We start from the raw sequence: 25644 nt of genomic DNA on the forward strand, positions 1-25644 counted from the left end.
TAATGTGTCTGGGCTGTCCAACAGCCCTAAGGTGACTACAACAGCCGGTGGTTACTAAGCTCACTACAACAGGGGTGGGGGAGATACTCTTTGAAATGTTGAAACACATTTCCCAGTTCAACGACGTCCCTACACAACAATCATCATGACAACTTCAAAGGAACAGATGTACTATCTGGTTATATAAACACGCAGTCTAAGGTGTGATAACTTCCCGCCAGGATGTCCTGCAGGAAGCCCATATATGGGCATACACACGTGACCTTGACATAGGGTCATAAATCACACGTTTGACGTGTGCCGTCTACTGTATTCTCTCTTAGGATGTGTCACATTCTGTGGTTTCACACAAGTCTCATGACTAGAACAGACAAGGACGATCTCTATCAGTGTAGAAACACAAAAGAGACAGTTCTCTAAGGTTAGTACAGACTAGACAAAGCCTAGTTTGTCATGTTCCACCACTGTAGATAGCAGATACAATAGATAGTGGAGCAGGTGAGAGATAAATGTGTGTGTGAGCAGTTATTGTATTTTGCTTCATAAATGGCACCCTATTCTCTTATAAATGGCACCCTATTCCCTTATAAATGGCACCCTATTTTCTTATAAATGGCACCCTATTCCCTTATGAATGGCACCCTATTCTATTATAAATGGCACCCTATTCTCTTATAAATGGCACCCTATTCTCTTATAAATGGCACCCTATTCTATTATAAATGGCACCCTATTCCCTTATAAATGGCACCCTATTCTCTTATAAATGGCACCCTATTCTCTTATAAATGGCACCCCATTCTCTTATAAATGGCACCCTATTCCCTTATAAATGGCACCCTATTCTCTTATAAATGGCACCCTATTCTCTTATAAATGGCACCCTATTCTATTATAAATGGCATCCTATTCTCATATAAACAGCACCCTATTCACTTTGTAGTACACTATTTTTGACCAGAGGACATAAGGAAACATTAGTGAACTATGTAGGAGGTGCCATTTGAGACATATACACCTGTGTCTCCTGTTTCATCAAAGCATTGTTGACAGTCACTCTGTTCTCATTGACAGTAAAAGCAGAAGATCACTAGCCCAACATAGACTCTGAGAACAACAAGGTTAACTTCTGTTATTAGCAAGGTAAGAATCTTTATTTTCTAAATCTCTTTATTCATGTGCACCTCACTAAAGTTAAGTAATGAGCTAAAGTACATTGTCAAGAATGTTATGTATTTAAAACATTGAGTTATTATTTAAAACGTTTTATTTTTTAAATGTACATTATTTTTATTAGAATATTCAAAGATATTCAGAACTAATACCCACCTCAGAAATATCTGTTAGATACAACAGGTAGAATTTGTATTTGTTCTTGATCCACATTAGTTCCTGTCAAGGCAGCAGCTACTCTTCTTGGGTTCCAATCACTAATACACAATTATATACAATAAAACAGTACTTCACACAACACATTATTACACACTACTCTACTACAACATATCTATAATACATTATTACACACTACTCTACTACAACATATCTACAATACAACACATTATTACACACTACTCTACTACAACATATCTATAATACATTATTACACACTACTCTACCACAACATATCTACAATACATTATTACACACTACTCTACCACAACATATCTACAATACATTATTACACACTACTCTACCACAACATATCTACAATACATTATTACACACTACGCTACCACAACATATCTACAACACATTATTACACACTACTCTACCACAACACATTATGACACATTACTCTACCACAACATATCTACAATACAACACGTTAGTACACACTACAATACCACAACATATCTACAATACAAAATCAATAATAGAGAAAGTAACAATATTAAAATGTATGTGTGTCTGTGTGCCAGTGTGTTTGTCTTTTTACAGTCCATGCTGTTCGGTAAAGTGTAGTTTTATCTGGTTTTACTGCTTGACTTAGTTACAGGACGTGGAAGAGATTTCTATGTAATCGTGGCTCTGTGTAGTACTGTGTGTTTCCGTAGTCTGTCCTGGACTTCGGTATTGTGAAGAGACCTCTTGTGTCATGTCTTGTGGGGTTTGTATGGGTGTCTGAGCTGAGCACTAGTCACTTAACCAGACAGTTCGGTTATTAATTAAGCTCTGAAATGTCAATATATCAATAGTTCTCACAAAGACAAGTAGTGATGCAGTCAATCTCTCCTGGAGAGATTGACATGCATATTATTAATGTTGGCTCTCAGTGTACATTTAAGGGCCAGACGAGATGCTCTGTTCAGGGCCAATTGTAATTTGCCTACTTCCCTCTTTCATATGACTGGAAAGTATTCCAGGTGCGACCAAACTAGGGCCTGTAGAACTTGGTTTGTTTATATATAATGTCAGGAATGCAGAGCATCGCTGTATTACTTATTACAGACCTCTCCCCATCTTAGTTACCATGGCATCAATATGGTTTGACCATAAACATTTACAATCCAGGGTTAAACCAGGCAGTTTAGTCCCCACAACTTTCTCAATGTCCACATTATTCTTCACAAGATTTAGTTGACGTTTTAGGGTTTAGTGAATGGTTTGTCCCAAATAAAATGCTTTTTAGTTTTTGAAATATTTAGTTCTAGCTGATTACTTGCCCCCATTGTAGAACTGACAGCAGCTATTTGTTAAGTGTTGCAGTGATTTCACCTGCTGTGGTAGCTGACGTGTATAATGTTGAGGCATCACCATAAATAGATACACAGGCTTCACTCAGAACCAGTGGCAGGTCATCAGTAAAGATTTAAAAGATAAGGGGTCTAATAAACTACCCTGGGAAATGTTTGACTCTACCTGGATTATGTTGAGATTGCTCCCATTAAAAAACACCCTCTGTGTTCTTTTAGACAGGTAACTCTCAATCCACAATATAGCAGGGGATATAAAGCCCTGACACATAGCTTTTTCAGCATTAGATTGTGATCCATAATACTGAAGTCTAACAAAACAACTCCCATAAGCTTTTTATGATCAATTTCATTCAGCCAATCATCAGTCATCTGTGTAAGTGCTGTACATGTTGAGTGTCTCTCCCTATTATCATACTGAAAGTCAGTTGTTAATTTGTTTACTGTGAAATACATTTGTATCTGGTCAAACACAATCTTTTCCCAAAGTTTGCAAAGGGTTGATAGCAGGCTGATTGGTCGGCTGATTGGTCAGTCATCAACGGGTGCTTTGCTATTCATGTTTGCGGAATGATTTTTGCTTCCCTCCAGGTCTGAGGGCACACACTTTCCTGTAGCTTAGAGTAAAGAGATGGCAAATAGGTAGTAGAGGTCGTTAGAGAGAAAGTGTCACACCCTGATCTGTTTCACCTGTCTTTGTGCTTGTCTCCACCCCTCCACCTGTCTCCACAGGTGTCGTCCATCTTCCCCATTATCCCCTGTGTATTTATACCTGTGTTCTCTGTTTGTCTGCTGCCAGTTTGTTTTGTTCCTCAAGCCTACCGGCGGTTTCCCCCTTGCTCCTGTCTATCTCTATAGTTCCTGTTTTCTACCTTTCCCGGTTTGGACCATTCTGACTACCCTGACCCTGAGCCTGCCTGCCGTTCTGTACCTTTCGGAGTCTGATCTGTGTAATGGATCACTGCCTGCCCTTGACCTGTCGATTTGCCCCCTGTCTATGTAATAAACTGTTGTTACTTCGACACGTCTGCTTCTGGGTCTTCTCCTGAAACGTGATATAAAGAGGAGATACAATAGGTGGTAGAGCTAGTTAGAGAATCAGAGAGGAGATACAATAGGTGGTAGAGCTGGTTAGAGAATCAGAGAGGAGATACAATAGGTAGTAGAGCTAGTTAGAGAATCAGAGAGGAGATACAATAGGTGGTAGAGCTAGTTAGAGAATCAGAGAGGAGACACAATAGGTAGTAGAGCTAGTTAGAGAATCAGAGAGGAGATACAATAGGTAGTAGAGCTAGTTAGAGAATCAGAGAGGAGATACAATAGGTAGTAGAGCTAGTTAGAGAATCAGAGAGGAGATACAATTCTTAGTAGAGCTAGTTAGAGAATCAGAGAGGAGATACAATAGGTAGTAGAGCTAGTTAGAGAATCAGAGAGGAGATACAATAGGTAGTAGAGCTAGTTAGAGAATCAGAGAGGAGATACAATAGGTAGTAGAGCTAGTTAGAGAATCAGAGAGGAGATACAATAGGTAGTAGAGCTAGTTAGAGAATCAGAGAGGAGATACAATAGGTGGTAGAGCTAGTTAGAGAATCAGAGAGGAGATACAATAGGTGGTAGAGCTGGTTAGAGATAAAGAGGAGATATAGAATCAGAGAGTAGAGAGGAGATACAGTAGGTAGTAGAGCTAGTTAGAGATAAAGGTGTGTGTGTGTGAGAAGAGTTCTTGCAGCGTCCCAAATGGCCCTCTGTTCACTTTGTAGTACACTATTTTTGACCAGGGCACATAAGGAAACATTTGTGAACTGTGTAGGAAATAGGATGCCATTTGAGACGTACACAACTGTGTTTCCTGTTTCATCAAAGCAATGTTGACACTTTCACTCTCTTGTCATTGACAGTAAATCAGGGTTGAATCATAGGCTAACATCTGGTGAAATAGCATAGCGCAAAGATACTAAATACACAATTCGTAATATTAAACGTTCTTGTAAATACATATATCTAACATAATTTAAAAGCATAACTTCTTCTTCTTAATCCAACCGCAATGTCAGATTTAAAAAATGCTTTTCGGCGAAAGATTGTGTGTCAAGTTTGGACTCTCAATTTGAGGACATGTTTCTGCATGGTGAAGATCCCATTCTCGATTGGTAAGTAATTCTCATGCCGTTGTTTGAAATATTTGACACATATATATATAGATATTCAGTAATGAAATGTTTGTTGTGGTGCCACATGGCTTTTCATTTGGGTGTGTGTGTGTCTGTAAATATTATATGTATTTTATCTAAACATGGAACGTAACAGAACCTCACCTTTGTGATTTACGTTCCCTACTCTAATATAATGTGTTTCTGTGTCTTTATTTCACAGTCCCTCCGATTCTGATTGGGAGCCCCCACTGCCAAGGTGCCCATCCCCGACAGGAGCTGGATCATCTAGCTGGCTTCATATTACACATTACTCTACTACAACATATCTACAACACATTATTACACACTACTCTACTACAACATATCTACAACACATTATTACACACTACTCTACTACAACATATCTACAATACAACACATTATTACACATTACTCTACTACAACATATCTACAACACATTATTACACACTACTCTACTACAACATATCTACAATACAACACATTATTACCCACTACTCTACCACAACATATCTACAATACAACACATTATTACACACTACTCTACTACAAATTATCTATAATACATTATTACACACTACTCTACCACAACATATCTACAACACATTATTACACACTACTCTACCACAACATATCTACAACACATTATTACACACTACTCTACCACAACATATCTACAACACATTATTACACACTACTCTACCACAACATATCTACAATACAACACATTTTCCTTGATTATTTCCCCTAACCCTACCAACCTCCCTAATTGGAGTAAACTAAAGGACAACAACACTTAGGCTCATACATACTTTATACATTCTATGGACACAATGTATTTTACAATAGTTATCTTTTGTTTGTTTTTAGTCCCATCCTTCAGCTACCCTCAACCCTCCCATCTATCTCTGATCACCACCCAGTCCCATCCTTCAGCTAACCTCAAATTTAAACATCTATCTCTGATCACCACCCAGTCCCATCCTTCAGCTCCCTCAACCCCTGCCATCTATCTCTGATCACCACCCAGTCCCATCCTTCAGCTCCCCTCAACCCCTCCCATCTATTTCTGATCACCACCCAGTCCCATCCTTCAGCTACCCTCAACCCCTCCCATCTATCTCTGATCACCACCCAGTCCCATCCTTCAGCTCCCCTCAACCCCTCCCATCTATCTCTGATCACCACCCAGTCCCATCCTTCAGCTCCCCTCAAATTTAACCATCTATCTCTGATCACCACCCAGTCCCATCCTTCAGCTCCCCTCAACCCCTCCCATCTATCTCTGATCACCACCCAGTCCCATCCTTCAGCTCCCTCAACCCCTCCCATCTATCTCTGATCACCACCCAGTCCCATCCTTCAGCTCCCCTCAACCCCTCCCATCTATCTCTGATCACCACCCAGTCCCATCCTTCAGCTCCCCTCAACCCCTCCCATCTATCTCTGATCACCACCCAGTCCCATCCTTCAGCTCCCCTCAACCCCTCCCATCTATCTCTGATCACCACCCAGTCTCATCCTTCAGCTCCCCTCAACCCCTCCCATCTATCTCTGATCACCACCCAGTCCCATCCTTCAGCTCCCCTCAACCCCCCCATCTATCTCTGATCACCACCCAGTCCCATCCTTCAGCTCCCCTCAACCCCTCCCATCTATCTCTGATCACCACCCAGTCCCATCCTTCAGCTCCCCTCAACCCCTCCCATCTATCTCTGATCACCACCCAGTCCCATCCTTCAGCTCCCCTCAACCCCTCCCATCTATCTCTGATCACCACCCAGTCCCATCCTTCAGCTCCCCTCAACCCCTCCCATCTATCTCTGATCACCACCCAGTCCCATCCTTCAGCTCCCCTCAACCCTCCCATCTATCTCTGATCACCACCCAGTCCCATCCTTCAGCTCCCCTCAACCCCTCCCATCTATCTCTGATCACCACCCAGTCCCATCCTTCAGCTCCCCTCAACCCCTCCCATCTATCTCTGATCACCACCCAGTCCCATCCTTCAGCTCCCCTCAACCCCTCCCATCTATCTCTGATCACCACCCAGTCTCATCCTTCAGCTCCCCTCAACCCCTCCCATCTATCTCTGATCACCACCCAGTCCCATCCTTCAGCTCCCCTCAACCCTCCCATCTATCTCTGATCACCACCCAGTCTCATCCTTCAGCTCCCCTCAACCCCTCCCATCTATCTCTGATCACCACCCAGTCTCATCCTTCAGCTCCCCTCAACCCCTCCCATCTATCTCTGATCACCACCCAGTTTTGATTTCTCTTTGCTGTATATTTTTCAATTGTGATGTTTCACAAAAGTTCTGAACCTTTCTATTCTCATACATTCTACATATTGTAAATTAAAGATAAACATTTTTGCTAAGAGTATTATTGTATCATTGATCGATTGACTATCACTTTTTAAATCACTCAGTAGTGCGATTTGCAGAGTTAGGTAATTCTGTAGCGGAATTACTTTGCTTCCGTCCAGGCCTGAGGGCACACATTTTCCTGTAGCTTATGGCAAATAGGTAGTGGAGCTAGTTAGATATAAAGGTGTGTGTGTGTGTGTGTGTGTGTGTGTGTGTGTGTGTGTGTGTGTGTGTGTGTGTGTGTGTGTGTAACAATAAACTTCACAGTAAAAAAAACAACATGGAGGAGACTAAAAACGTAAAATGACCGACAACATCCATATTACTGTATCTGGTAGTTACTGTATATCTTTCACTCTGCCATCTGGTAGTTACTGTATATCTTTCACTCTGCCATCTGGTAGTTACTGTATATCTTTCACTCTGCCATCTGGTAGTTACTGTATATCATTCACTCTGCTATCTGGTAGTTACTGTATATCTTTCACTCTGCCATCTGGTAGTTACTGTATATCATTCACTCTGCCATCTGGTAGTTACTGTATATCATTCACTCTGCCATCTGGTAGTTACTGTATATCATTCACTCTGCCATCTGGTAGTTACTGTATATCATTCACTCTGCTATCTGGTAGTTACTGTATATCTTTCACTCTGCCATCTGGTAGTTACTGTATATCATTCACTCTGCTATCTGGTAGTTACTGTATATCATTCACTCTGCCATCTGGTAGTTACTGTATATCATTCACTCTGCTATCTGGTAGTTACTGTATATCTTTCACTCTGCTATCTGGTAGTTACTGTATATCTTTCACTCTGCTATCTGGTAGTTACTGTATATCATTCACTCTGCCATCTGGTAGTTACTGTATATCTTTCACTCTGCTATCTGGTAGTTACTGTATATCTTTCACTCTGCACATCTGGTTGTCTGAAAATTGACCCATCCATGGTAGGAAAATAGTTTGAAGGAAAACTTAGTATGTTGCTATTTGATCTGTAAACGTCCCTTAAAAAGGTTGACTGGATCAAAGTAGCGGGAATAACGGGAAAAAGTGATGTACAACATGTGATGTAATAGGCCTTTCTAGAAGAAAAGAAACGCACACCTATTTAGGCGAGGTGGCTAGAGGTGCTGGTTAGTGCTGGTGGCTAGAGGTGCTGGCTAGAGGTGCTGGCTAGCGGAGTAGAACACTTGAAAATAAAAGAGACACTCTAGGAGCTCAGATACAATAATTTAATTACCAACGTTTCGACAGCCAAGCTGTCTTCATCAGGGTATAATCACAAACACTGCGGGATGACTCGTTTATGTAGTGTCAGAAGACACAGGTGTCTGTAATCATGGCCAAGACTGGCCTAATATCATTGGTTCATTATCAAATATTAAAATGTCATACAAACAACAGCATACAAACAACAAATGGACAGCATACGATCATAGATTCATTTGACTACACAAGCTTACAAACAATTACAATGGCAAAGTCACAATAATCACAAGAATGGCTTCAGATCAAAGTCTACGTTGAGACCCAAGGGAGCAAGGGTCTTTAAGTTAAAGATCCAGGCAGCCTCTCATTTTAACAATATATGATCAAGGTCACCCCTCTCTTAGGCCGACCTGAACATGTCTATGTTCTAATCTAGCTATGAATTCATAACACAGTAATATCCTATGAATTTATAACACAGTAATATCCTCTGAATTTATAACACAGTAATATCCTATGAATTTATAACACAGTAATATCCTATGAATTTATAACACAGTAATATCCTATGAATTTATAACACAGTAATATCCTCTGAATTCATAACACAGTAATATCCTATGAATTTATAACACAGTAATATCCTCTGAATTTATAACACAGTAATATCCTCTGAATTCATAACACAGTAATATCCTATGAATTTATAACACAGTAATATCCTCTGAATTTATAACACAGTAATATCCTATGAATTTATAACACAGTAATATCCTATGAATTCATAGCACAGTAATATCCTCTGAATTCATAGCACAGTAATATCCTCTGAATTCATAGCACAGTAATATCCTATGAATTCATAACACAGTAATATCCTATGAATTCATAACACAGTAATATCCTCTGAATTCATAGCACAGTAATATCCTCTGAATTCATAACACAGTAATATCATATGAATTCATAGCACAGTAATATCCTCTGAATTCATAGCACAGTAATATCCTATGAATTCATAACACAGTAATATCCTCTGAATTCATAGCACAGTAATATCCTCTGAATTCATAACACAGTAATATCCTATGAATTCATAGCACAGTAATATCCTATGAATTCATAGCACAGTAATATCCTATGAATTCATAACACAGTAATATCCTCTGAATTCATAGCACAGTAATATCCTCTGAATTCATAACACAGTAATATCCTATGAATTCATAACACAGTAATATCCTCTGAATTCATAGCACAGTAATATCCTCTGAATTCATAACACAGTAATATCCTATGAATTCATAGCACAGTAATATCCTCTGAATTCATAGCACAGTAATATCCTATGAATTCATAACACAGTAATATCCTCTGAATTCATAGCACAGTAATATCCTCTGAATTCATAACACAGTAATATCCTATGAATTCATAGCACAGTAATATCCTATGAATTCATAGCACAGTAATATCCTATGAATTCATAACACAGTAATATCCTATGAATTCATAGCACAGTAATATCCTATGAATTCATAACACAGTAATATCCTATGAATTCATAGCACAGTAATATCCTCTGAATTCATAGCACAGTAATATCCTATGAATTCATAGCACAGTAATATCCTCTGAATTCATAGCACAGTAATATCCTCTGAATTCATAGCACAGTAATATCCTCTGAATTCATAGCACAGTAATATCCTCTGAATTCATAGCACAGTAATATCCTCTGAATTCATAGCACAGTAATATCCTATGAATTCATAACACAGTAATATCCTCTGAATTCATAGCACAGTAATATCCTCTGAATTCATAACACAGTAATATCCTATGAATTCATAGCACAGTAATATCCTCTGAATTCATAGCACAGTAATATCCTATGAATTCATAGCACAGTAATATCCTATGAATTCATAGCACAGTAATATCCTCTGAATTCATAGCACAGTAATATCCTATGAATTCATAACACAGTAATATCCTATGAATTCATAACACAGTAATATCCTATGAATTCATAACACAGTAATATCCTCTGAATTCATAGCACAGTAATATCCTCTGAATTCATAGCACAGTAATATCCTATGAATTCATAACACAGTAATATCCTATGAATTCATAACACAGTAATATCCTATGAATTCATAACACAGTAATATCCTATGAATTCATAACACAGTAATATCCTATGAATTCATAGCACAGTAATATCCTCTGAATTCATAGCACAGTAATATCCTATGAATTCATAACACAGTAATATCCTCTGAATTCATAGCACAGTAATATCCTCTGAATTCATAGCACAGTAATATCCTCTGAATTCATAACACAGTAATATCCTATGAATTCATAACACAGTAATATCCTATGAATTCATAGCACAGTAATATCCTCTGAATTCATAGCACAGTAATATCCTATGAATTCATAACACAGTAATATCCTCTGAATTCATAGCACAGTAATATCCTATGAATTCATAGCACAGTAATATCCTATGAATTCATAGCACAGTAATATCCTCTGAATTCATAGCACAGTAATATCCTCTGAATTCATAGCACAGTAATATCCTCTGAATTCATAGCACAGTAATATCCTATGAATTCATAACACAGTAATATCCTCTGAATTCATAGCACAGTAATATCCTATGAATTCATAGCACAGTAATATCCTCTGAATTCATAGCACAGTAATATCCTCTGAATTCATAACACAGTAATATCCTATGAATTCATAACACAGTAATATCCTATGAATTCATAGCACAGTAATATCCTCTGAATTCATAGCACAGTAATATCCTATGAATTCATAACACAGTAATATCCTCTGAATTCATAGCACAGTAATATCCTCTGAATTCATAGCACAGTAATATCCTCTGAATTCATAGCACAGTAATATCCTCTGAATTCATAGCACAGTAATATCCTATGAATTCATAGCACAGTAATATCCTCTGAATTCATAGCACAGTAATATCCTATGAATTCATAGCACAGTAATATCCTATGAATTCATAGCACAGTAATATCCTCTGAATTCATAGCACAGTAATATCCTATGAATTCATAGCACAGTAATATCCTATGAATTCATAGCACAGTAATATCCTCTGAATTCATAGCACAGTAATATCCTCTGAATTCATAGCACAGTAATATCCTCTGAATTCATAGCACAGTAATATCCTCTGAATTCATAGCACAGTAATATCCTATGAATTCATAGCACAGTAATATCCTCTGAATTCATAGCACAGTAATATCCTCTGAATTCATAGCACAGTAATATCCTATGAATTCATAGCACAGTAATATCCTCTGAATTCATAGCACAGTAATATCCTATGAATTCATAGCACAGTAATATCCTCTGAATTCATAGCACAGTAATATCCTATGAATTCATAGCACAGTAATATCCTCTGAATTCATAGCACAGTAATATCCTCTGAATTCATAGCACAGTAATATCCTATGAATTCATAGCACAGTAATATCCTCTGAATTCATAGCACAGTAATATCCTCTGAATTCATAGCACAGTAATATCCTCTGAATTCATAGCACAGTAATATCCTATGAATTCATAGCACAGTAATATCCTATGAATTCATAGCACAGTAATATCCTCTGAATTCATAGCACAGTAATATCCTCTGAATTCATAGCACAGTAATATCCTCTGAATTCATAGCACAGTAATATCCTCTGAATTCATAGCACAGTAATATCCTATGAATTTATAACACAGTAATATCCTCTGAATTCATAGCACAGTAATATCCTATGAATTTATAACACAGTAATATCCTCTGAATTCATAGCACAGTAATATCCTATGAATTTATAACACAGTAATATCCTCTGAATTTATAACACAGTAATATCCTCTGAATTCATAGCACAGTAATATCCTATGAATTTATAACACAGTAATATCCTCTGAATTCATAGCACAGTAATATCCTATGAATTTATAACACAGTAATATCCTCTGAATTCATAGCTAGCACTCACAGGAGTGATGAAGGCTGATATAATCTACATTTTAAATGGTGAAGTTTAGTGATTTCAATCAAGAGATGTTGTCAAGAGACACAGTGACTGTCTCATCCATGAAGTTGTATTACAGGCCTAGACCCTAACCTGATTTGATATCAAGCAGTTAGTGTCATGTGTGTTTTGTGTGCAAAGTAGGCTTTTCAATAGAAAAGACTGCTGACAAGACTGTGTGTGTGTGTGTGTGTGTGTGTGTGTAGGAGCTGGTAGCTGCTTCTGAGATGGAACAGATGCCAGCAGAGGCAGAGAGCGCCAAACTCCCCAGCACCTCTTCTGGAATGTAAGTGGACATTGAGTATATTTGTCAGGTATTAAAACGATGTAGTCACTGGTGAAACTGATTATATGAGTCTACTGGTGTGGTGCTAGAGAGATAATCAACTGTAAAAGCAGTGGATTTCCCCTTTAACAACTCTATTAGAATGTAAAACATCATCCTCATAAACTGATGGAAATTAATTTAGAACAGTGTAGTGACCACAGTATGTAGTGGTGGTGTAGGGGAACAGAACAGTGTAGTGACCACAGCATGTGGTGGTGTAGGGGAACAGAACAGTGTAGTGACCACAGCATGTGGTGGTGTAGGGGAACAGAACAGTGTAGTGACCACAGCATGTGGTGGTGTAGGGGAACAGAACAGTGTAGTGACCACAGCATGTGGTGGTGTAGGGGAACAGAACAGTGTAGTGACCACAGCATGTGGTGGTGTAGGGGAACAGAACAGTGTAGTGACCACAGCATGTGGTGGTGTAGGGGAACAGAACAGTGTAGTGACCACAGCATGTGGTGGTGTAGTAGGGGAACAGAACAGTGTAGTGACCACAGCATGTGGTGGTGGTGTAGGGGAACATAACAGTGTAGTGACCACAGCATGTGATGGTGGTGGTGGTGGTGTAGGGGAACAGAACAGTGTAGTGACCACAGCATGTGGTGGTGGTGGTGGTGGTGTAGGGGAACAGAACAGTGTAGTGACCACAGCATGTGATGGTGGTGGTGGTGGTGTAGGGGAACATAACAGTGTAGTGACCACAGCATGTGGTGGTGGTGTAGGGGAACAGAACAGTGTAGTGACCACAGCATGTGATGGTGGTGTAGGGGAACAGAACAGTGTAGTGACCACAGCATGTGGTGGTGGTGTAGGGGAACATAACAGTGTAGTGACCACAGCATGTGATGGTGGTGTAGGGGAACAGAACAGTGTAGTGACCACAGCATGTGGTGGTGGTGTAGGGGAACAGAACAGTGTAGTGACCACAGCATGTGATGGTGGTGTAGGGGAACAGAACAGTGTAGTGACCACAGCATGTGGTGGTGGTGTAGGGGAACAGAACAGTGTAGTGACCACAGCATGTGGTGGTGGTGTGTAGGGGAACAGAACAGTGTAGTGACCACAGCATGTAGTGGTGGTGGTGGTGTAGGGGAACAGAACAGTGTAGTGACCACAGCATGTAGTGGTGGTGGTGGTGTAGGGGAACAGAACAGTGTAGTGACCACAGCATGTGATGGTGGTGGTGGTGGTGTAGGGGAACAGAACAGTGTAGTGACCACAGCATGTGGTGGTGGTGGTGTAGGGGAACAGAACAGTGTAGTGACCACAGCATGTGGTGGTGTAGGGGAACAGAACAGTGTAGTGACCACAGCATGTAGTGGTGGTGTAGGGGAACAGAACAGTGTAGTGACCACAGCATGTGGTGGTGGTGTAGGGGAACAGAACAGTGTAGTGACCACAGCATGTAGTGGTGGTGTAGGGGAACAGAACAGTGTAGTGACCACAGCATGTAGTGGTGGTGGTGGTGTAGGGGAACAGAACAGTGTAGTGACCACAGTATGTGGTGGTGGTGGTGTAGGGGAACAGAACAGTGTAGTGACCACAGTATGTGGTGGTGGTGGTGTAGGGGAACAGAACAGTGTAGTGACCACAGCATGTGGTGGTGGTGGTGTAGGGGAACAGAACAGTGTAGTGACCACAGCATGTGGTGGTGGTGTAGGGGAACAGAACAGTGTAGTGACCACAGCATGTGGTGGTGGTGTAGGGGAACAGAACAGTGTATGACTGTTTCCTGTGTCCAGGTTGACCCGGTCTGGAGAGAAGCATCACCATCTGGAGAGGCAGAGGGAGGTGACTAGGGCACTGGTCATCAAGGTAAGACTAGTGGCATTTCAGAAGGGTCCAACGTTATTGTGAACTAACCACATACAGTGTGTGTGTGTGTATGAATATATATTTATGGTCTTTGTTTTATATTAGCAGTCAGTATGTCTATTCCTTCCTTATATCTTATCTTTGTTATTTTAGTGTGTGTGTGTGTGTGTGTGTGTGTGTGTGTGTGTGTGTGTGTGTGTGTGTGTGTGGTGTGTGTGTGTGTGTGTGTGTGTGTGTGTGTGACAAATGGAGATGTACTCTTGGAATACGGAGGAGGAAGGGAGGGAAAAGGAGAGGCAGAGGAGGTTGAAGAGAGAGGAAGAGGGTGAGATTGAATCGGTAGAAGATGGTGGAAAAATGGGATATGGTTTGTCGAAGAAGAATGGTAGAAAGTGTAAGCAGAGTGAGCTGTACACCGGATCGAGGTCTGGAGGTGAATTATGAGAGGTGGTAGGTGTGTTGAAGTCCTCAGAGCCTGAGGATTGCATCGATGGTCAGGATAAAGATGAGTCTGTGACAGCAGGAGTGACATTTTTGGAGAAAGTGGACCCCTGCAGACAGGGTGGCGTGAGTGGAGAAACAGGAGAGTGTAGTTAGGATATTTGAGATATTGATAGCTTTTGTGCCGAATACATTACGTTGTTACAGGTGTCAAGCTCATGGACAGAGTGTAGGAGGGAGGTTCCTAGGAGTGAGAAGTGTGCAGAAGGCCATGAGACAAAGGAATGTGTTGTGTTGGGGAAAGAAGTGGGATGGTGTAAGGGTGCCCATGGGGCCGGCGTTCAGAAATGTCTGGTGAGAGAGAGGCAGGATGGGGTTTCCAGGGTTAGAGTAGAGCAGAGGGCGTCGTATGGTGAAAAAAACTATTCTTCACACTATCGGTTGAATTACACTATCTATTGTTTCTACATTTTAGAGTTCTCCAGATGAATTTACACCTGAAATGCATGATCAGGACAACAGGGGAGAGTACCGGTAACTTGACATATTTAATGTTATCGTTGGTAGTTTGTTTAAAAGAAGGACAATACCTTAAATCCAGGAAATCTCTCAAAATGAAATTCTTCATTTTTTTGCTCTAGTTTCCAGTGCCCCCATGCAGGTCTGTTCCAGTGCAGTATAACAGGCCTGGTGTTTAGGATGGAGGGAGAGGCAGAGGTGCTCTATAGGACAGTCCCCTGGGACAGGATGCTTCTATCCCAGAGAGGCAAGAGACCTGCAGGACCCCTGTTCATGTTTACATGCGTTAAGGGGTCTGTCAGTCAACTCCACCTTCCACACTGTGAGATTCATTCTGGTAAGTAATACATTTCCACAGAGGTAATCAGTGGTGGGAAAAGTACCCAATTTTCAAACTGAAGTAAAAGTAAAGAAATTAATAGAAAATGATTCAAGTAAAAGTGAACGTCACCCAGTAAAATTCCACTTAAGTAAAAGTCTAAAAGTATTTGGCTTTAAATATACTTTAGTATCAAAACTAAATGTAATTGCTAAAATACTGCTTATACTTAATACTTAAGTATCAAAAGTAAAAGTATAAATTATTTCAAATTCCTTATATAAAGCAAACCAGACGGCAACATTTTCCAGTTTTTTAAATTTAGTTGGCCACGGGTACACTTCAACACTCAACCATCATTACAAATTAAGCATGAGTGTTTAGTGAGTCCACCAGAGAAGAGGCAGTAGGGATGTTCTCTTAAATTAATATGTGTGTGAATTAGATCATTTTCCTGTCCTGCTAAGCATTCAAAATGTAATGAGTACTTTTGGGTGTCGGGGGAAAATAATTTTCTTTAGGAATGCAGTGAAGCAAAAGTAAAAGTTTTCAAAAATATAAATAGTAAAGTACAGGTACCCCCAAAAGCTACTTAAGTATTACTTAATAGCCTATGTATTCTTAATCACCATCAGTAGCATCACTACTCCACTACTGAGTTGTCATTGTCATCTGAACAGAAGACTAATGTTCTCTTTCTCTCCTAGAGGGTGGATGTGACTTCCTGTCTGTAGCCCATGTGACTGATGATGACAGTATGGAGTTTCTCCATCACCATGAGACAAGAGAAACTCATGTCATATTAAACATCACTCAATTCAGCAAATATGGTATCACCAAGGATAAGGAAGCTCCTGTCTCTCCTATCCGTGCTCTGGTGCTACTATTTTACAAACTCCCAGATGATAACAATAATTCCACCCTAAGTGTGTTGTTGCTGCCCAGAAATGTTGACATTGATGAGGTTAGTAGATCCGAGTTGTCAAACTCCTCTTTGGTTGGAATTCAATCAAACTCGCACTGTTGAACTCACCTTTTTCCACAGAAAAGCATTTTTGGGGGTAATGTAACTGTAAATAGGGAATTGAAAACTGTGGGGGTCTCGCTCGCAAACCCAAGAGGACATCCTCAAGGTCAGAAGGTGACATTTGGGCTTCCATATTTCAGGCAGTGCTACCTCATTATGACTGTGTGTTCCAAACCATTTTCAATCCTCTCAAGGTGTGTAAGACAAGGAGGACAAGGAATGGAGACCGAGAAATCTACATTGAAATAAATCCTAACTGTAGACTAACCCGGGACCAAGAATACACCCTCTCCACCGATCTAACAGATGAACATCACATAGATCCAGAGGTAGGCTAATAAATATGACATGAGAGAGGAAATGTGTTAACACAGGTCAATACTTTGTGATGCTACCTTGATAACATATAGAAATCACATACAATTCTGCTTGACTTGATACTTCTGCTTTTTTTTTTTTAGAATGCAGAGTTTGTGGATTATGATTCCTATACAAACTACATGCCGACATTTCAGTTGCGTTTAAAAACTGTTGTTGAAGAAGTGAATCTTCTTCTGGAAGAACATGGCGGTCCTGAAAATGAACGTGTATGGAACCGCCTTGTTTCACTACCAGGTAACTGAAACAGAGAGAGTAGGAGTTACAATAGAACTAGTTGTAATTAGTAGTAGTAGTAAATTAAAGTATATGGAACCGCCTTGTTTCACTACCAGGTAACTGAAACAGAGAGAGTAGGAGTTACAATAGAACTAGTTGTAATTAGTAGTAGTAGTAAATTAAAGTGTATGGAACCGCCTTGTTTCACTACCAGGTAACTGAAACTCAGAGAGAGGAGGAGTTACAATAGAACTAGTAGTAATATTAACATTTTACATTTAAGTTTTACATTAAATTAGTAACAGTCATCATAATAGCATGGTAGGAGTAGTAGCAGCAGTAAAGAAGTAGTAGTAGCAGCAGTAGTAGTAACAGTAGTAGTAACAGTAGTAGCAGTAGTAGTAACAGTAGTAGTAACAGTAGTAGTAGTAGTAGCAGCGGTAGTCGGAGCAGTAGTCGGAGCAGTAGTCAGAGTAGGAGTAGGAGTAGGAGCAGTAGTAGTAGGAGTAGGAGCAGTAGGAGTAGCAGCAGCAGTAGTAGTAGTAGTAGTAGTAGTAGTAAACACAACAAAAAAAAGAAATGTCCTCTCACTGTCAACTGCATTTATTTTCAGAAAACTTAACATGTGTAAAGGATCACCCCCTGAAATGGGCAAAAATGAATGGGATCATATTGGTACCGTATGAAACATATACACAATGTACAATACCACTGAATTGGACATAGTTTCATTCAAAGCTGATTGTAAATGTCATATGGCAAATGCCAAGTGGAACAAAAATCCAATAGATGGCGAGTGCGCTCCACCGTCATTTTTCATATTGCAAATGTAGCACAAGTCAAGACCCAAGAGAAAAATGTTGAAAATTTGAAACATTTTTCAAAAACTTATCACCACCTTAAAAAAGTGCATTCTGGACCGTTTTTTGGAATTCTTTCGATTTTTATTTCAATTACACATGTATAAGACCTGTATGAACATACTTTTGTCAAATTTTATTATTATTATTTTTTTTACTTGTCCATAAGGCATATGTTTTGTCCATTTGCAATATGATTTCATAGGAAGTCAAAAGTCGAAAATAACTATTTCTTTTTTTTTTTAAACTACCAAAATGACAAGTGTAATTTTTTTCATTTCACCTTCATTTAACCAGGTAGGCTAGTTGAGAACAAGTTCTCATTTGCAACTGCGACCTGGCCAAGATAAAGCATAGCAGTGTGAACAGACAACACAGAGTTACACATGGAGTAAACAATTAACAAGTCAATAACACAGTAGAAAAAAAGGGGAGTCTATATACATTGTGTGCAAAAGGCATGAGGAGGTAGGCGAATAATTACAATTTTGCAGATTAACACAGGAGTGATAAATGATCAGATGGTCATGTACAGGTAGAGATATTGGTGTGCAAAAGAGCAGAAAAGTAAATAAATAAAAACAGTATGGGGATGAGGTAGGTAAAAATGGGTGGGCTATTTACCGATAGACTATGTACAGCTGCAGCGATCGGTTAGCTGCTCAGATAGCAGATGTTTGAAGTTGGTGAGGGAGATAAAAGTCTCCAACTTCAGCGATTTTTGCAATTCGTTCCAATCACAGGCAGCAGAGAACTGGAACGAAAGGCGGCCAAATGAGGTGTTGGCTTTAGGGATGATCAGTGAGATACACCTGCTGGAGCGCGTGCTACGATTGGGTGTTGCCATCGTGACCAGTGAACTGAGATAAGGCGGAGCTTTACCTAGCATGGTGCCCCCTATTGGATGGGCACGGGTGGGGGTGCTCCCTACCCAACTGTAGACCCCTTGCTCCCCCTAAAGGCATTAAACACAATTTTAAAATTGTGCTTCTGGTATCACATTCCAATCACCAGGTACACCACTGTCCATTTGCAATATGTTTCAATGGGCATTTACCATCACGAATTTGACATGCTCAAAAATACTGCAGAAATACAAAATTGACTGGCTTGATGAACTCTGGATGGCCGGGCAGTGATAGTGGTTCCTCTCCATCGCTCATTGTGTTGATTTCATCATATCCATTTGGTGATGTTTTTCACTGTTGAATCATATTGAGTACAGACATCCATTTTTAAAACCTCCATAAATCACTCGGGCCAGCCCCCATTGATTTGGGGCCGTAGTATAGTGCTCCCATATCGGGCATGGAAGTCTGGATGCCCCCTAAAAGCATTTAAAACTGTTTTGAAAATCGTACCTGGTAACCCAAAACATGAAACATAGCCTAAACTCCTGCAGAAATGCAAAATTTACTTGCCTGATGAATTCAGGATGGCCAGGCAGTGATAGTGGTTCCTCTCCATTGCTCGATGGTGCCATGAGAGAAGTGGGACTGTGTCGTTTTTTAACGGTTTTTGAAAAATGTCCAAAATGACTAGGGGCACCCCTATTGGATTGGGACGGATGGGGGTGCTCCCTACCCAACCATGGACCCCTTGCACACACCCAAAGACATTTAAAACCATTATAAAAATGTTAACCTGGTAACCCGTTCCAATCACCAGGCGCACGGCTGTCCATTTGAAATATGTTTTAATGGGCATTTACCATCACAAATTTGACATGCTCAAAAAAACTGCAGGAATGTGAAATTGACTGGATGGCCGGGCAGGGATTCTAGGTCCTCTCCATCGCTCGTTGGTGTTGATTTCAGATTGTCATTTTGGTACCTCACTGTTTAATCATATTGCAAATGTACAAAAGTCAACCAGCATGTCAGTGTCCATCAGTCAATTAGATATCTTTCTGACACCAAACTGATACAAACTGACACCCACTTTTTCCAACTCGTTTATAAGCCAATTATCACATATTTCAGAGCAGGCCCAAAATTCACAGCACCTTCTGTTTAAACCATTATAAAAACATATAACACGTAGTTACTATCTAGCTGCGGGTCCAGTTCTGACATTATGTGTAGGCCTAGCTGAGGCGACCTCGAATCCCAAGTTTCGGCTCGATAGGTCATTTGGAGCCTGAGCAGCGACCTTAATTGGTGCTGAAAATCCACTTTTTCTGGGCGTTGCTACAGGGTCCTTGAATGAGCTATCGGACAGAAACGTTGGGGTCCGTCTCTATGCACCTAGTCTTGCGACTCTGGGACCTTTCTAAATATCGTCATTTTCGTAATGGTCAAAATGAATTGAAGTTATTGAAAATGTACGAGGCTGTTTCTCAGTCTGAGAACCTTCTAGAGCCACAACTCACCGTGCACTATCAACCTGAGCTCTATAACAGGTTTCTAAAGTTTCAGAGCTCTAGGTCTAACGGTTCTTTGATAGTTTGAACAAAAGTAACTATTGTTTTTGTGTCTCTAAGCCCCACACTGTGTTACTCCATTCTTGCTGTGTGTGTGTGTGAGTTTTTCTTGGAAATCTGATGGGAGACATGACTGATTTACAGTTCATGAGGGTTGCCTAATCACACATATGAAGTTTTGGAAAGATGTGACTTTTTTGTATTCCTATGGGGAGAGATGTCATTGTAATCTGAGATGAAAAAAGTTTTTACTGTAAAGGGTTAATGACACACGGTCAAGGTTAGGCTTGCACAGATCGGCAGGACCTCAGGAACGTTCCTGAGGTCGAATTGTGCTTCTCACCCTAACGGTTCTCCCACTGTCACCCAAAAGCACCTGACATTTTTTTCACGGTCGCTGCACTCAGACTGAGCGAGCTATGGTCAAGCGGGGCATCTCTTTGAACTTGTTGAACTCGGCACAGCCTAGAGATTATGGTAATGCCATTGCAGGCTCTGAGTGTCTTTAAGCACCGCACTTTGTCACTCCATCCTTGCTGTGTGTGTATGTGTGTGTGTGTGTGTGTGTGTGTGTGTGTGAGAGAGCGTTTCTTTGACATCTGTTGGGAGAAATGACTGATTTACAGTTCATGAGGGTTTCCTAATCACACATATGAAGTTTTGAATAGATCTGACCTTTTAACCCTTCAAAACAACCACTATGACACAATTTTAAGGTAAGGGACATTCGTACAGGATCGTGCTCATTGGGATTGGGATTGAGGCTCTTCGCTGGCCATGGCAGAACACTGACATTCCTGTCTTGCAGGAAATCACACACAGAACGAGCAGTATGGCTGGTGGCATTGTCGTGCTGGAGGGTCATGTCAAGATGAGCCTGCAGGAAGGGTACCACATGAGGGAGGAGGATGTCAAGGGAGGAGGATGTCAACCCTGTAACGCACAGCGTTGAGATTGCCTATAATGACAACAAGCTCAGTCCGTTGATGCTGTGAAACAGCGCCCCAGACCATAACGGACCCTCCACCTACAAATCGATCCCGCTCCAGAGTACAGGCCTTGGTGTATTGCTCATTCCTTCAACGATAAACGTGAATCCGACCATCACCCCTGGTGAGACAAAACCGCGACTCGTCAGTGAAGAGCACTTTTTGCCAGTCCTGTCTGGTCCAGCGACGGTGGGTTTGTGTGCATAGGCGACGTTGTTGCCGGTGATGTCTGATGTCTGCTTTACAACAGGCCTACAAGTTCTCAGTTCAGCCTAACTCAGCCTATTGCGGACAGTTTCAGCACTGATGGAGGGATTGTGCGTTCCTGGTGTAACTCAGGCAGTTGTTGTTGCCATCCTGTACCTGTCCCGCGGATGTGATGTTCGGATGTACCGATCCTGTGCAGGTGTTGTTACACGTGTTCTGCCACTGCGAGGACGATCAGCTGTCCGTCTTAGGCGTCTCACAGTACGGACATTGCAATGTATTGCCCTGGCCACATCTGCAGTCCTCATGCCTCCTTGCTGCATGTATAAAGCACGTACACGCAGATATGCAGGGACCCTGGGGATCTTTCTTTTGGTGTTTTTTAGAGTCAGTAGAAAGACCTCTTTAGTGTCCTAAGCTTTCAAAACTGTGACCTTAATTGCCTACCGTCTGTAAACTTTTAGTGCCTTTAAGGACCGTTCCACAGGTGCATGTTCATTCATTGTTTATGGTTCATTGAACAAGCATGAGAAACAGTGTTTAAACCCTTTACAGTGAAGATCTGTGAAGTATTTTGGATTTTTATGAATTATCTTTGAAAGAGGGTCCTGAAAAATGGACCTTTCTTTTTTTGCTGAGTTTTGTAGTAGCAGGATTAGCAGTAGTAAAATACGTAGTAGTAGTAGTAGCAGTAGTAAAATAAGTAGTAGTAGCAGCATTGGATCTTGCCTGCAGTGTAACCTAGCTCACTTTAAATACTACTGTATATGCCCACTTCTTAATGAAACGGATGGTCTGTCAAGTGACAAAATGTCTCCAGGAGCATACGTAATCAAGGTATCTTTTCATCCACAGTTACACCTCCAGATGGCGCTAGAGCAGGTAAATATAATTTCCTGTCTTCTCACAAGAGATTTAATTGTGATAGAGGACAGAGTTCCCTAATAGCAGATTTTTCCAGTAAACACAATAATGCAGCTTTTTAAAATCCTATAGAAAAGCGCAAGAAAACAGTCACTAATTAGTTACTTAATGCTGAGTGAGTGTTGCACCTTTGCCTTTTCAATTATGATTTAATTGTTCGGTCGACTCCTGTGGTTAAGTGCCGTCCACTTCTTTTCAAATTCAATTACAATCTCAGCAAGACGGCATCATCACAAACATTTTGCTACGTTACAGCCCCCAAACAAATGAAATACCTTGTTTGCTTTGAGACTCGTGTGTGTCAGGTACGTCCTTGAGATGTCTCTGCTACTTGATTGGATGCCACCTGTGGTATATTCAGTTGATTGGACATCATTTGGAAAGGCACACAACTGTCTATGTACGGTCCCACAGTTGACAGTGCATGTCAGAGCAAAAACCAAGCCATGAGGTCAAAGGAATTGTCCGTAGAGCCCCGAGACAGGATTGTGTGGAGGCACAGATCTGGTGAAGGGTACCAAAACATTTCTGCAGCATTGAAGGTCCCCAAGAACACAGTGGCCTCAATCAGTAAATGGCACCTGACAGCCTGCTTGGAGTTTGCCAAAAGGCACATAAAGGACTCTCAGACCATGATAAACAAGATTCAATGGGTCTGATGAAATTAAGATTTAACTCCTTGGCCTGAATGCCAAGCGTCATGTCTGGAGGCAACCTGACACATTCCCTATGGTGAAGCATGGTGGTGGCGGCATCATGCTGTGGGGATATTTTTAGCGGCAAGAACTGGGAGACTAGTCAGGATCGAGGGAAAGATGAACGGAGCAAAGTACAGAGAGATCCTTGATGAAAACCTGCTTCCAGAGCGCTCAGGACCTCAGACTGGGGTGAAGGTTCACCTTCCAACCGGACAACGACCCTAAACACACAGCCAAGACAATGCAGGAGTGGCTTCCCTGAATGTCCTTGAACCCGGACTTAAACCCGATCTAACATCTCTAGAGAGACCTGAAAATAGCTGTGCAGCGGAGCTTCCCATCCAACCTGACAGAGCTTGAGAGGATCTGCAGAGAAGAATGTGAGAAACTCCTCAAATACAGGTGTGCCAAGCTTGTAGCGTCATACCAAAGAAGACTCAATGCTGTAATCGCTGCCAAAGGTGCTTCAACAAAGTACTGAGTAATTGTCTGAATACTTATGCAAATGTGATATTTCATTTTAAATTAATTTGCAAGAATGTAAAACAAACAACTGTTTTTTGCTTTTTCATTATGGGTGTCACGCCCTGACCTTAGAGCTTTTTATTCTCTATTTTGTTCAGGTCAGGGTGTGACTAGTGTGGGTACCCTATTTTTTTGTATTTCTATGTTGGCCTGGTATGGTTCCCAATCACAGGCAGCTGTCTATCATTGTCTCTGATTGGGGATCATATTTAGGCAACCTTTTCCCACTTGTTGTTTGTGGAATCTTGTTTTTGTTTAGCTGCCTGTGAGCAGCCCAGAACGTCAGGTTTCGTTTTCTTCTGTATTGTTTTTGGTGAGTTTCACATTTATTAAACATGTGGAACTCTATGTACGCTGCGCCTTGGTCCACTCATTCAGACGAACCTGACAGAAGATCCCACCACCCACGGACCAAGCAGCGTGCCCAGGGGGAGCAGTGATCCTGGTCCTGGGAGGAAAGCCAGGAGTGGGGAACATCCTGGACGTGGGACAAAATCATGGCAGGAGACAGAAGCCTGCCATGGAAGCAGGCAGAGAAGGAGCAACAACAATGACACCGGGGTTCGCGGCCATGACGGAAGCCCAAAGGACAGCCTGAAAAATACTTTTTGGAGGGGAAGGAAAACGGAGTGGTCGGGCGGAGCCGAGGGGTGAACCAGAGCCAGTCAGGGAGTCGAGTGAGGAACTCGACGAAAGATTCCGGAGGGAGGTGTTGGCGTTGAGAGCGCTGCAGAGCAGGCGTGCTGAGGAGCGTGACATCAGTCCGGTGTCATATGCACCAGTTTCACGCATCTGGCCTCCAGGGCGCCTCCCCAGTCCGGTACGTCCTGTGTCTCCTCCACGCACTCGCCCTGAGGTGTGTCACCGTTCCGGTACAATGTGTGCCAGTTCTACGCACCGTGTCTCCAGTGCGCCTCCGCAGCCCAGGACGCCCTGTGCCAGCTCCCAACATTTACCGTGCGAAGGTTGTTATCTGTCCAGGACGCGTTGTGCCAGGCCTACACTCCAGACTTCCAGTGCGCCTCCACGGTCCAATATATCCTGTGCGTCTCCCCAGCCCGGTACATCCTGTGTTAGCTCCACGCACCCGAGCCTCCAGCGACGGACGGCGGTCTGGAGCCTCCTGCGACGGTCGGCAGTCCGATTCCCCGGCGATGGTCGGCGCTCCGATTCCCCTGGCGACGATCCACGGTCTGGAGCCTCCGGCGGCGGTCCACGGTCCGGCTTCACGGAAGCGGAGGGATCCGCGAGCAGAGCGGGGTCTACATCCCGAACCGGGGCAGCTACCGAGGCTAGAAGCCCACCGGGACCCTCCCCATAGAATCAGGTTTTGCGTCCGGAGTCCGCACCTTCGGGGCGGGGGGGTACTGTCACGCCCTGACCTTAGAGAGCCTTTTTATTCTCTATTTTGGTTAGGTCAGGGTGTGACT

At 41.6% G+C, this 25644-nt stretch overlaps 1 protein-coding gene across 6 annotated transcripts in view; it reads left to right on the top strand.

Moving 5' to 3' along the window:
- The first annotated feature begins 1017 nt into the window (after positions 1-1017).
- LOC121845237 (NACHT, LRR and PYD domains-containing protein 1a-like) overlaps positions 1018-25644 on the top strand; it is a 42580-nt gene continuing 17953 nt past the window's right edge. For 2 of the 6 annotated variants that reach the window (XM_042316146.1, XM_042316147.1), the window contains exons 1-2: positions 1018-1143; positions 12744-12823. In XM_042316146.1, coding sequence (XP_042172080.1) covers positions 12765-12823 — 59 coding nt within the window. In that variant the 5' untranslated portion in view covers positions 1018-1143; positions 12744-12764. The other 4 variants (XR_006082462.1, XM_042316145.1, XM_042316148.1 and 1 more) reach the window with 4 other exon arrangements.

Source organism: Oncorhynchus tshawytscha, unplaced genomic scaffold (assembly GCF_018296145.1).
Source record: "Oncorhynchus tshawytscha isolate Ot180627B unplaced genomic scaffold, Otsh_v2.0 Un_contig_1626_pilon_pilon, whole genome shotgun sequence".
In the NCBI taxonomy this organism is placed as follows: Eukaryota; Metazoa; Chordata; class Actinopteri; order Salmoniformes; family Salmonidae; genus Oncorhynchus; species Oncorhynchus tshawytscha.